Genomic DNA, 13,831 nt, shown 5'->3' with positions numbered 1-13,831 from the left:
AGTGCTCACTATGCATCTAGAAAGGTGCCTTGGGGGGTCTAATTTCCAAAATGGGGTCACTTGTGGGGGAGCTCCAAAGTTTGGGCACACAGGGGCTCTCCAAACACAACATGGCGTCCGCTAATTATTCAAGCAAATTTTACAATCAAAAAGTCAAATGGCGCTCTTTCCCTTCCGAGCCCTGCCGTGCGCCCAAACAGTGTTTTTTCCCCAAATATTGGGTATCTGCGTGCCCAGGGGAAATTGCACAACAAATTTTGGGGTCCATTTTTTCTTGTTACCCCTGTGAAAATAAAAAAAATTGGGTCTAAAGTAACATTTTTGTGAAAAAAGTTAAATGTTCATTTTTTTCTTCCACATTCAAAAAATTCCTGTGAAGCACCTGAAGGGTTAATAAAGTTCTTGAATGTGGTTTTGAGCACCTTGAGGGGTGCAGTTTTTAGAATGGTGTCACTTTTGGGTATTTTCTGTCAAAAAGACCTCTCCAAGTGACTTCAAATGTGATGTGGTCCCTAAAAAAATGGTTTTATAAATTTTGTTGGAAAAATGAGAAATCGCTGGTCAACTTTTAACCCTTATAGCTCCCTAACAAAAAAAAATGTTGGTTCCAAAATTGTGCTGATGTAAAGTAGACATGTGGGAAATGTTATTTATTAACTCTTTTGTGTGACATATCGCTCTGATTTCAGGGCTTAAAAATTCAAATTTTGAAAATTGAAAAATTTTCAAAATTTTCGCCAAATTTCTGTTTTTTTCACAAATAAACGCAAGTGATATCGAAGAAATTTTTCCACAATCATGAAGTACAATATGTCACGAAAAAACAATCTCAAAATCAGGGGGATCCGTTGAAGCGTTCCAGAGTAATTACCTCATAAAGTGACAGTGGTCAGAATTGTAAAAATTGGCCCGGTCATTAACGTGCAAACCACCCGCGGGGCTTAAGGGGTTAATTGTAATAGTGCAGCAATAATAAAAATGGTAATAATACATTTGTGAGGCCTAGTCCCAGTAAGTTAGGGTAGTGTTAGTGTAGGGAGTACAATTGGGGGAGAAAGGTTGAACTGGATGGACCTAGGTCTTTATTCAACCTATGTTACTATGTTAAGGGCACCTTTCCTCCTACAGTTCTGCCAGCTAGCTCAGGCAAAACTGTCAAAGGAAGACTGCCTCGGGCCATGCAACTCCATAGTGGTGCTCCAAGTACCTCATTTTGCTATGAACAGAAAGAACGTATCCCCCAATATTATCCAGCGGATTTCTAAATTAGAGGTATGGCTACTCTTAGGCCAACATCCCCAACAAAGACTTGTGATTACTTTGATATGGATTTTGGAGCTGAAGGGCTCTTTAAGAGCTTGTTCACACATTACGTTTTTCGCTTCAAAAAAATAAAATGCAGCGTTTTACAATACCAGCAAAGAGAATGAGATTTCTGAAGTCTCATGTATTCGCGGTTTATTTTTTTACATGCAAATTTGAAGCAGTTTCACATATGCAGTATTTCAATTCTATCATCATTTTTGCTGCTTTTTTCACCTATTCCAATGAAAAGGGAAAAAAATGCATAAAAAAAACACAACACATATTTGCCCCTTGAGGAAGCAGAGGCGAAATATAGCAGAAGTGAAGTGGTCTGGTAAATATCACCTTATTCTTAATATGGTCTAAAATACTATACTTTATAAGAACTATTCCCACAAAGTCTCAGGAAATAACGCATTAGGCACTTATGGTCTAATGGCTCTTTATATTTAATAGAGGTATGTATTATATTATAATTATGTATGTATTTACTATTTTTTTATAAAAATTTCACATTTTTACTTACCTTGCATAGTGCACCTTATTTAAAATGGGATTTAACAATCAATGAACCTGTGAAACTACTTACGGTATATTGCGTGATTATTGTGTGCATACCGAGACATAACATTGTATATAAATGAACCCATTACCCTTTAAGGTGATTTTGTTTGGAGTGTTCCTTTTCCATTCTTTTAATAGTTTTTATTAAATATGCAAAATAAAATATATTTCGATGCATCATGGTGGTGAGTGTGGCTGTTTTTGTAGGATGTACAAACACTTGTACATTTTTATGTGATTTGCTGTTAAGAGACAAGTTTTGGTGCAGAAATGTATGTTATAATATTTAACGTGTGCACGAACCCTGAATGTGTATATTCAAACAGTGCCAGGTAGGGGTTAACGTGTCTGGAAGTAAAAAGAACGGCATCCACAGTCTTACCCATCATCTATAGGTTCCTTTTTCTCCAGGTTATCAGGTTTCTCTTCGCTGTTTTTCATTGCTGGAGAAATTAAAGTTTATAGTCAATAATTCCTGATAAATGAAGCTAGATTCCCAAGTGATCATGACCAGGTCATACCTTGTTTAGGGATAGCACAGGTGGATCTCTGAACAGATTTCTCGGGATCCAGGATATTAGAAGTGGAGTCCAAGGTCTTGTCAGAATCTGTAAGGATCTCCAGGGTACCAAACTCACTAAGACGAAACTAGAAACACCAACCAACCAGGAGGATGGGGGGAAGAATATTAGACTGGTGGTTTATTAGAAAGAAGGTTTATTCACCAAAGATCGTTAGGAGGTTTCTGACCCGTATCTGACTTCCAGGAAGAGTAGCAATGCCGTTGCTCCAGTCCAGAGCATTCATCAGGTCAAAGTCTGCAGCAGATCCCTGAGACATCTCCTATTACCTGAAGGAAGACACATCTGTTACACCGAGTATAGCGTACAAAGCTCCCATTCACAAAACGGTGGCATGCATTTGGCATTATCATGAATAATAAATAACTAATAAAATAGACGAACAGAAGTTCACAGAAGTGCAGTGTGGGCCAACAGCAGCTGCCAGAATTTACAGAGAATATCCACAGAAGAAGGAAAGCTGACTGTAGGAAGTCAAAGGTTAAAGGGGTTGTCCGGTCAAAAGTGATGTCTGCAGTTACTGTGACTGTAGACTTACAAATCCCCCTAGCGCAGGCACTGTGCACTGCGGGGATTCGCTGGTTTCAGACCCGGTGACGGAGGGTATTGTATGAGTTATACATACTCCCGGCCAGTGGGCACCGGCTCGCTCTCCATACACTTGTATTGAGGGCATCACTAGAGGGGCGTGGCCTCGCTCCATACCAGTGAATGAAGAGCGAGGCGCACCCACTGGCCGGGAGTATGTATAACGCATATCTGAAACCGGCGAATCCAAGAAGCGCACAGTGTCTGCCCTGGGAGAATTCATAAGTAGCTGCAGACTTATCACTTTTGACCGGACAACACTTTCCAAAGATCTATAATTCTATTACACTTATTTTTCTATTCAGATTTGCCACTTTCTTTTCTTATTTGACTATTAGGCTATGTTCCCACATGTGGTTTTTTTTACGTCAGAAATCTGCAGCAAAACGGATCTCTGACAGGAAATCACCTGCGTCAAAAAACTGTGTATAAAATCTTTTTACCCGAATCTAACATACATATGAATTGATAGTTTGCCATCATGCTCAGGCATCTGTGAATTTATTTTGATTTTGGATTCATTATATGTACAGTATATTCGCATGAGACTTGGATTGGGTATTTGTGCAATTCTTTATAGTTTTTTGAGAGCTTTAGTGTTTTAACTTAGCCATTAGGTTAAACCCAGATATCAAAGTGGCCGGGGTAAAAGAGAATTAAAACTTTCCCTCTTTGCAGATGACATTCTTCCAACTCTCACCAATCCCCACGTATCTCTTCCTAACCTACATTCCCTTTATTAAAATTTGGAAACTTGCCGAATTACAAAACAAACAACTAAAACAGAGGATCTCCCAATATATATACCAGATTTCCAATTGAATCTCCTCCGCAATAACATCAAGTATCATTGGAAGGACGATAATCTTAAGTATTTAGGAATTAACCTCACTCACATCAACTTCAACTATTTATAAAAGTAACTTTCCACCACTTTTTAATGATATCCGCTCCCTCTTGACAAGATGGATGTACCTACTTTTATCTCTGGCCATATTTCAGCAATAAAAATGACCATTCTCCTGAAACTGCTGTACTTATGTGAAACTTTAGCCATAACTGTTCCACAGAGTTAAAGTCACTTCAAGCAGCTACTTTTAGGTTCATACGGGCAGAAAAACATCACAGAATTTCAAAGTCAATTAAGCTAATCAGTAAAAATAAGGGTGGTTTGGGTGCACCTCACTTTGTACTATAATTATTGGGCTACTCATTTACAGAGAATCCCAGCATGGCCATCTAAACCAGCCTATGCAAAGTGGATGGGAATTGAAAACTTCTGGCTTATATCAGCACATCCTAACTCTCTGATATGGAACGGTTGGTATAATCACCCAACAAATGAAATCCTAGACCCAATGAACCTTACCAGAAACATTTGGAAGACTCTAAAAACTTCAAATTATCATCTATACACTTCTCCCTTACATCCTGCTTATTTCATCCAAATATTCCGGAAAGTCTGACTTCTTCTTTAACAGGTGTATGGGCTCATACTAGTCTGTTTAATTTTGCAGATAGAACTAAACGTGTAACAAGGAATCTGCTCACATATGATGAGAATGAAATCTAAACTATCTGTCCATAAACTCTCGTTATTTCAATAAATTAAGATTAGGCATTATGCCTCATCCCTGTATCACAGCTTGTAGGTTTCTATTCTAACACCTTTTGAAAGACTTTGTAGAAATGGCCCCTCAACAAAAGGTTAATATCTGACATATATCATATTTTACAAATCGTAATGATGATTCTCTGGTTAGACTTCCATATTTGTCCAGATGGGAAAATTATTTGGGTTAAACTCTAAGTGATGAGGCTTGTCTGGTCAAGAGCAGCTATTACTGCTTCTTCTATCATTTACAAAGAAAACCAATACAAGAGCCTCCACTTCTGGTATCACACTCCAGAGTTTCTACTAAAGCTAGACTCATCTATTTCTCCCTTGTGGTGGAAATGTGCCTTCCATTAATTTTGGGATTGTTCCCTTATAATTCCCTTCTGGACTAATGTTCAAACTCTAATTAAACAAATTTTTTATATGACCCTACCATTAGAATCTCAGATTTTCTTACTTAATATCTTTTCACACAATATATCCAAGAGAACTATTAGACTTCTTTTACATATATTGAAGATGTTTGATAGCATCCCATTGGGAGCAAACACCCCTCGTTTCTACTCAACCTATACACTAGGATCAAGGACGTTAGAAATTAGGAATGTCACACTGCTTTGAATGAAAATTAGGTTGAGAGATTTAATTAAATCTTGTCCCCTTGGGACACTTAATGGCTACCCCTGAATATCTGAGAGTCATCTCTTTTGACCTACTCATTCATCTCATTTCTTCCTCCCAATACCTACAATTTTCCTTTCCCCCTTTGTCTAGTGTAAATCTTGTTTGACTTTCCCTCCATTCAATCTGTGATCATTTAGAATTTCTGAATAATGTCCTGTGCATTCGATTACGCTTATCTAATATTTATTCGGTTTAACTAATCATTGAACTATTGTTATCCGTTTAAATATCCGCTTTTTTTATTTTTAAAAAAATATATATTTTTTTGTATTTTGTAAAATATAAAAATCCTTCAATAAAAATTTACAGTCAATAAATTAATAAAACAGACAAACGGTCTTTACTTACTCTCCCCTGGTCCAGTGCGGATGTCACGTAAACAGCGCTAAAGTCAATCATTGAGATCAGCGGTTCTGCCAGAGTAGGAGACACAAGCCGCTAAGGTCACTGATTGGCTGCTGTCATGACGTCAGCGCTGCAAACAATACCTGACACAGGAGCAGCGGAAACCCAGCACTGGACCTGGGAAGAGGGAGTTAAACAAAGTCGTGGGTGTTTTTTAATAAACTGAATTTTGGGATAGAGGTTTTCTGAAAATGGAAAACTACTTAACTCCTTAATAGCCTATAGAGTATTAGTATGCCCTAGGCTATCACCCCCGGTTCAGTGAGGGCTCCGGCGCTGAGCTCGTACTGAACCGGGCACATGTCAGCTGATTGTTACAGCTGACATGTGACCACAACAGCCGTGGGTGGATCTCTGCAATCTCTGACAGCGGCATTTAACAGCACCGGAAGCGCGGCATTAGTCCCGCCCATCGGTGACCCAGTTACGTGATCGCGGGTCACCAATGGGTCGGCATGACAGCCCGGCGTCCGCAGCAGACCCCTGTGGTTCTCACGTCTCGCTTGCTATGAGCGCCACCTAGTGGTCAGCGCTCATAGCAAGTGAGCATTTCTACTGCATACAGGCGATATGGTCTTGGCCTGTATGCAGTAGAAGCAATCAGAAAACTGCTAGTCCTATGGAGACTATTGAAGCATGCAGAAAGTGTAAAAAAAGGTTTTTAAAAATATAAAAAAAAATACAAAAAGGTTAATATCACCCCCCTTTCGCCCCATTCAAAATAAAAAAAAAGCAAAAAAAACCCCACATAAACATATTTGGTATCGCCGCGTTCAGAATCGCCCGATCTATCAAAATAAAAAATGAATTCATTCGATCGGTAAACGGCGTAACGAGAAAAAAATTCTAAAAGCCAGAATTACATTTTTTTGGTCGTCGCAACATTGCAATAAAATCCAATAACGGGCGATCAAAACATCACATCTGCCCCAAAATAGTATAAATAAAACCGTCAGCTTGGAGCACAAAAAATAAGCCCTCACCCAGCCCCAGATCCCAAAAAATGGAGACGCTACAGGTCTCAGAAAATGTCTTTTTTTTTTTTTTAAGCAAACATTGGATTTTTTTTCACCGCTTAAATTAAAAAGAGCCTATACATGTTTGGTGTCTACGAACTCGAAATGACCTGGAGAATCATAATGGCAGGTCAGTTTTAGCATTCAGTGAACAACCGTGGAATTGTATTTTTTTTTTGCAATTTCACCGCACTTGGAATTTTTTTCCCCGTTTTCCCATACACGATATCGTAAAACCAGTGATGGCGTTTAAAAGTACAACTTATCCCGCAAAAAATAAGCCCTCACATGGCCATATTGACCAAAAAATAAAAAGGCTGTGGCTCTGGGAAGAAGGGGAGCAAAAAATTAAAACGCAAAAACCCAAGGTTGTTAAGGGGTTAAAGGCTATGTGCATACCGAGTCTTTTTTGCTGAGTTTTCAGAGTAGAAACTGAGTGGAAACTCAAAGGCCCCGATTCATCATTGCTCTTTCTCCACCAGGGAGTATTTGGACCTTGCTCGCTATAGGATTTCACCAAGTGGTCTTTCTTTTTTACGATTTTCTCATTGAATAATTAATATTTTAGACAGATTCTTGAAATGCAAATTTTACCAAATGTGTAAAAAAAAAAAAACAGAAAAAAAACATCTCATTCCAGTCCCTGCTTGGAGTAAAGTTTCTGGAAGTTGTTTAATGTATTTTTGCGCCTTTTAAAGGGTTTGTGACAGTTAAAGTAAAAAATGAACAGCAGGCGCTGTTTTGAGTAATTTGGCACAAAAAACACTGGCAAATACCACAGGACAAAAAATAAAAAGTTACTTCAATAAATCACAAATGATGAATTGGGCCAAAAGTTTGAGGAGTTTTGGACATGGATTTGCACAGTTTCTGCTCCAAAACTTGAAAAATTCAGCGTGCACGCAACCTAAATCTATTTTGCAGCAACTGTTAGTGGATATCACCTCATAGACTAGAATGACAAATATTAGCACTGATATCAACAGAGACTGTTTTAGAGACATAAAACATAAGGGCAGCGTTGCACCCCGGGCATGCAGGCATCTGCTTTCCACCATGTTGTCCAGCATTTTACCAGAACAGATAGAACACTCTGGCAGCACTGGTGAAATCTGCCATGGAGCCTCCTATGAAGATCTTAAGGGGGTTGTGCCTTGAGAACAAGATATCACCTAGACACAGCTTTACTCTACAGATCACACACAGAAATCTCCTCCACAGATCTCACAAACACAGAAGAATTCTCCTCCCCAGATCACACACAGAGAAGAATTCTCCCCCACAGAGAAGAATTCTCCTCCACAGATCACACACACACACAGAAGAATTCTCCTCCACAGATCACACACAGAGAAGAATTCTCCCCCACAGATCACACACAGAGAAGAATTCTCCTCCACAGATCACACACACAGAAGAATTCTCCCCCACAGATCACACACAGAGAAGAATTCTCCTCCACAGATCACACACACAGAAGAATTCTCCCCCACAGATCACACACAGAGAAGAATTCTCCTCCACAGATCACACACACAGAAGAATTCTCCACAGATCACACACAGAGAAGAATTCTCCTCCACAGATGACACACAGAGAAGAATTCTCCTCCACAGATCACACACACAGAATTCTCCTCCACAGATCACACACACTCACAGAAGAATTCTCCTCCACAGATCACACACAGAGAAGAATTCTCCTCCACAGATCACACACACAGAATTCTCCTCCACAGATCACACACACTCACAGAAGAATTCTCCTCCACAGATCACACACACACACAGAAGAATTCTCCTCCACAGATCACACACACAGAAGAATTCTCCTCCACAGATCACACACACACAGAAGAATTCTCCTCCACAGATCACACACACACACACACAGAAGAATTCTCCTCCACAGATCACACACACACACAGAAGAATTCTCCTCCACAGATCACACACACACACAGAAGAATTCTCCTCCACAGATCACACACACACACAGAAGAATTCTCCTCCACAGATCACACACACACACAGAAGAATTCTCCTCCACAGATCACACACAGAGAATTCTCCCCCACAGATCACACACAGAGAAGAATTCTCCCCCACAGATCACACACACACAGAGAAGAATTCTCCTCCACAGATCACACACACACACAGAAGAATTCTCCTCCACAGATCACACACACAGAAGAATTCTCCCCCACAGATCACACACAGAGAAGAATTCTCCTCCACAGATCACACACACACACAGAAGAATTCTCCTCCACAGATCACACACACAGAAGAATTCTCCTCCACAGATCACACACACACAGAAGAATTCTCCTCCACAGATCACACACACACACACACAGAAGAATTCTCCCCCACAGATCACACACACACACAGAAGAATTCTCCTCCACAGATCACACACACACACAGAAGAATTCTCCTCCACAGATCACACACACACACAGAAGAATTCTCCTCCACAGATCACACACACACACAGAAGAATTCTCCTCCACAGATCACACACAGAGAATTCTCCCCCACAGATCACACACAGAGAAGAATTCTCCCCCACAGATCACACACACACAGAGAAGAATTCTCCTCCACAGATCACACACACACACAGAAGAATTCTCCTCCACAGATCACACACAGAGAAGAATTCTCCTCCACAGATCACACACACACACAGAAGAATTCTCCTCCACAGATCACACACAGAGAAGAATTCTCCCCCACAGATCACACACAGAGAAGAATTCTCCTCCACAGATCACACACACAGAAGAATTCTCCTCCACAGATCACACACACAGAAGAATTCTCCTCCACAGATCACACACACAGAAGAATTCTCCTCCACAGATCACACACACACAGAAGAATTCTCCTCCACAGATCACACACACACAGAAGAATTCTCCACAGATCACACACAGAGAAGAATTCTCCTCCACAGATCACACACAGAGAAGAATTCTCCTCCACAGATCACACACACAGAATTCTCCTCCACAGATCACACACACTCACAGAAGAATTCTCCTCCACAGATCACACACACACACAGAAGAATTCTCCTCCACAGATCACACACACAGAAGAATTCTCCTCCACAGATCACACACACAGAAGAATTCTCCTCCACAGATCACACACACACACACAGAAGAATTCTCCTCCACAGATCACACACACAGAATTCTCCTCCACAGATCACACACACACACAGAAGAATTCTCCTCCACAGATCACACACACACACACAGAAGAATTCTCCTCCACAGATCACACACACACACAGAAGAATTCTCCTCCACAGATCACACACAGAGGAATTCTCCTCCACAGATCACACACAGAGGAATTCTCCTCCACAGATCTCACACACACACACACACAGAAGAATTCTCCCCCACAGATCACACACAGAGAATTCTCCCCCACAGATCACACACAGAGAAGAATTCTCCCCCACAGATCACACACACACACACAGAAGAATTCTCCTCCACAGATCACACACACACACAGAAGAATTCTCCTCCACAGATCACACACAGAGAAGAATTCTCCTCCACAGATCACACACACACACAGAAGAATTCTCCTCCACAGATCACACACAGAGAAGAATTCTCCCCCACAGATCACACACAGAGAAGAATTCTCCTCCACAGATCACACACACAGAAGAATTCTCCCCCACAGATCACACACAGAGAAGAATTCTCCTCCACAGATCACACACACAGAAGAATTCTCCTCCACAGATCACACACACACAGAAGAATTCTCCACAGATCACACACAGAGAAGAATTCTCCTCCACAGATCACACACAGAGAAGAATTCTCCTCCACAGATCACACACAGAGAAGAATTCTCCTCCACAGATCACACACACAGAATTCTCCTCCACAGATCACACACTCACAGAAGAATTCTCCTCCACAGATCACACACACACACAGAAGAATTCTCCTCCACAGATCACACACACACACAGAAGAATTCTCCTCCACAGATCACACACACAGAATTCTCCTCCACAGATCACACACACAGAAGAATTCTCCTCCACAGATCACACACACACACAGAAGAATTCTCCTCCACAGATCACACACACACACAGAAGAATTCTCCTCCACAGATCACACACACAGAATTCTCCTCCACAGATCACACACACAGAATTCTCCTCCACAGATCACACACACACACACACAGAAGAATTCTCCTCCACAGATCACACACACACACAGAAGAATTCTCCTCCACAGATCACACACACACACAGAAGAATTCTCCTCCACAGATCACACACAGAGGAATTCTCCTCCACAGATCTCACACAGAGGAATTCTCCTCCACAGATCTCACACACACACACACACACAGAAGAATTCTCCCCCACAGATCACACACACACACAGAAGAATTCTCCTCCACAGATCACACACACACACAGAATTCTCCTCCACAGATCACACACACACACAGAAGAATTCTCCTCCACAGATCACACACACACACAGAAGAATTCTCCTCCACAGATCACACACACACACAGAAGAATTCTCCTCCACAGATCACACACACACACAGAAGAATTCTCCTCCACAGATCACACACACACACAGAAGAATTCTCCTCCACAGATCACACACACTCACAGAAGAATTCTCCTCCACAGATCACACACACTCACAGAAGAATTCTCCTCCACAGATCACACACACTCACAGAAGAATTCTCCTCCACAGATCACACACACTCACAGAAGAATTCTCCTCCACAGATCACACACACTCACAGAAGAATTCTCCTCCACAGATCACACACACAGGCTGTGTGCCCACGATGCGTTTTTTAAGCGTTTCCGCAGCGGCAAAAACGCTGCAGAAACGCTTAAAAAAACGCTTGGTAGAAGGCCTGCCATGTTCCCCAATGATAATCCGCATCTGCTGTGCACATGCTGCGGAAATTTCCACTGTGGATTATCATTGCGGAAAAAAACGCAGCACTACCAATTATTTTGCGAAAATGCTGCGTTTTCGCCGCCATGGACTTGCATTAGAACGCGCCAATTCCGCAAGACTGCATCTGTACTTGCGTAATTGGCGCGTTCTAATGTGTGGATGGTACCCGGGTGTAGAGGAGAGGAGAGTCTCATCCACACCCAGGTACCATTAAAAAAAGCTGTAAAAAAAGAATAAAATAAAAAATAAAGATTATATTCACCTTCCGACGGTCCCCGGACTCCTTCCTTGTGCTGGCTGCCGACAGATCGCGCAGGATTGAAGGACATGCGCTGACGTCACAGTCATGTGATGGCAGGTCTTTCAGTACAGCGTAACGCGAACTGCGGCAGCCAGCACAGGAGCGCAGCAAGTCTCGGGGGCCATTGGAGGGTAAGTATACATTTATTTTTTAATTTTTTTACATTCTCTCGGGTCACACTATGTAAATCCATGCTGTTTGCATGGATTTATATAGTGTGACCGAGTTGTCAAGCACTTTCCAAGTTATGCTAAAATCGCTTGGAAAGCGCTTGTCAACCCGCATGCGGAAATGCATGTGAAGAACGCTTCACATCCGCTTGTGCCTGGCAGGAAAAACGCATGTATAATCCGCATGTACAATCCGCATGCGTTTTTTCTGCCAGGGAGATGCAGAAACGTTCAGGAAAAATCCTGAGCATTTCTGCATCGTGGGCACATAGCCTAACAGAAGAATTCGGGTATGTGCAGACGATCCAGAGCCGCTGCGGGATTGAAGCTCTGTGTTATGCAGCGTCAAACCCGCAGCAGCCAGATGTTACAGCATAGTGGATGGATTTCTAGAACTCCCATGTCCACTATGCGTCTCTGTACACCTGCGGATCACCCGCGGATACGGACATGCAGCGCAACTTTCAGACCCACAGCATGTCAATTTCTGTCAAGAGAAATTGCGGGTCCACATGTGAACTTTCTCTGAAGATAGTCCACATGGGAAAAAAAATGGAGCTGCTCATTTGCATAATGAGAGCAAAAGCAGTGTGGCTACTCCATATTGTTGGGGCCGCAGGCGGCTCTTGACTGTGCGCAAATACCCTTATTCCCCACTCGTCCTGTGCACGGGACCCGCCGCCCCCCACCCGTCCTGCGCATGGGACCCGCCGCCCCCCCCACCCGTCCTGTGCACGGGGCCCGCCGCCCCCCCCCAAGCCATAAAAAAATAAACACGGCAAAAATGTTCAAAAGGTGTATACAAAAAAAATGGTATCACTAAAAATGTCACATTGAACAAAGAATGCGGCCCCCCAAATTCAAATTTTTTCCATGTGCGGCCCATATACCCAGCCGAGTTTGAGACCCCCTGCTCTAGATCTTCCAGCCCAGTGACCCGTTATATAACTGCAGTAACCACTTGCGGCCACTAGAGCGCGCTCACTCCCACAGGTGAGAGGATGGACCGAGTTCCTACAGCGACCCCGTCCATACTCCATAGTCGCTGCACCCCCAGACGCCGCACAGGTCTCCTGCTGTATCACACATGCAGGCGGACCAGCGCTCGCTGCACAGACTGCAATGTCCGCCGCTCCGTCATGCACTGGCTGCCTGCTCACCCTTCCTGCACAGATAAGTCATTTGCTAGGAGAAAAACTCCTACCCTGCCGCCTGCACCCGCCATATAGCACTCCCATAGTCTGTGACTGCAAACTAAACTCCCGTTGCACTTTGCGGGTTATCACTCCTCACCACTCCTGTCCCAGAGCCGCCTCTTCCACCATAAGATGGCGTCAGGGGGTAGTCCTCACCAGCGCCCCGCCCACCGGCTCTTATTTCCAAGGCAACAGCTTCGAAGCCGCCTGCAACCGATGTGCTGGGGCTCTTTGTATTCTGTGAACCAGACTGGTGGTCGGCGCTAACCAGGAGAGGCACACCACTAACCAGGAGAGGCACACCACTAACCAGGAGAGGCACACCACTAACCAGGACAGGCACACCACTAACCAGGACAGGCACACCACTAACCAGGAGAGGCACACCACTAACCAGGACAGGCACACCACTA

General features: G+C 42.8%; 1 protein-coding gene across 2 annotated transcripts in view; it reads right to left on the bottom strand.

The window, feature by feature from the left end:
- L3MBTL3 (L3MBTL histone methyl-lysine binding protein 3) overlaps positions 1-13,603 on the bottom strand; it is a 94,192-nt gene extending 80,589 nt beyond the window's left edge. The window contains exons 1-4 of one of the 2 annotated variants that reach the window (XM_073666096.1): positions 13,516-13,603; positions 2,620-2,719; positions 2,391-2,517; positions 2,252-2,312 (exon numbers count right to left, since the gene is read on the bottom strand). In XM_073666096.1, coding sequence (XP_073522197.1) covers positions 2,252-2,312; positions 2,391-2,517; positions 2,620-2,709 — 278 coding nt within the window. In that variant the 5' untranslated portion in view covers positions 2,710-2,719; positions 13,516-13,603. Of the gene's footprint in view, positions 1-2,251; positions 2,313-2,390; positions 2,518-2,619; positions 2,720-13,426 lie in introns of both variants that reach the window. The other variant, XM_073666097.1, reaches the window with a different exon arrangement.
- Between the last annotated feature and the right edge of the window lie 228 nt (positions 13,604-13,831).

This window comes from Phyllobates terribilis, unplaced genomic scaffold, assembly GCF_046119375.1.
Source record: "Phyllobates terribilis strain yellow unplaced genomic scaffold, ASM4611937v1 Scaffold_2__4_contigs__length_985480577, whole genome shotgun sequence".
Taxonomy (NCBI): Eukaryota; Metazoa; Chordata; class Amphibia; order Anura; family Dendrobatidae; genus Phyllobates; species Phyllobates terribilis.
The sequence above is the reverse complement of the archived record's forward strand: the minus strand, read 5'-3'. Positions and strand labels throughout refer to the sequence as shown.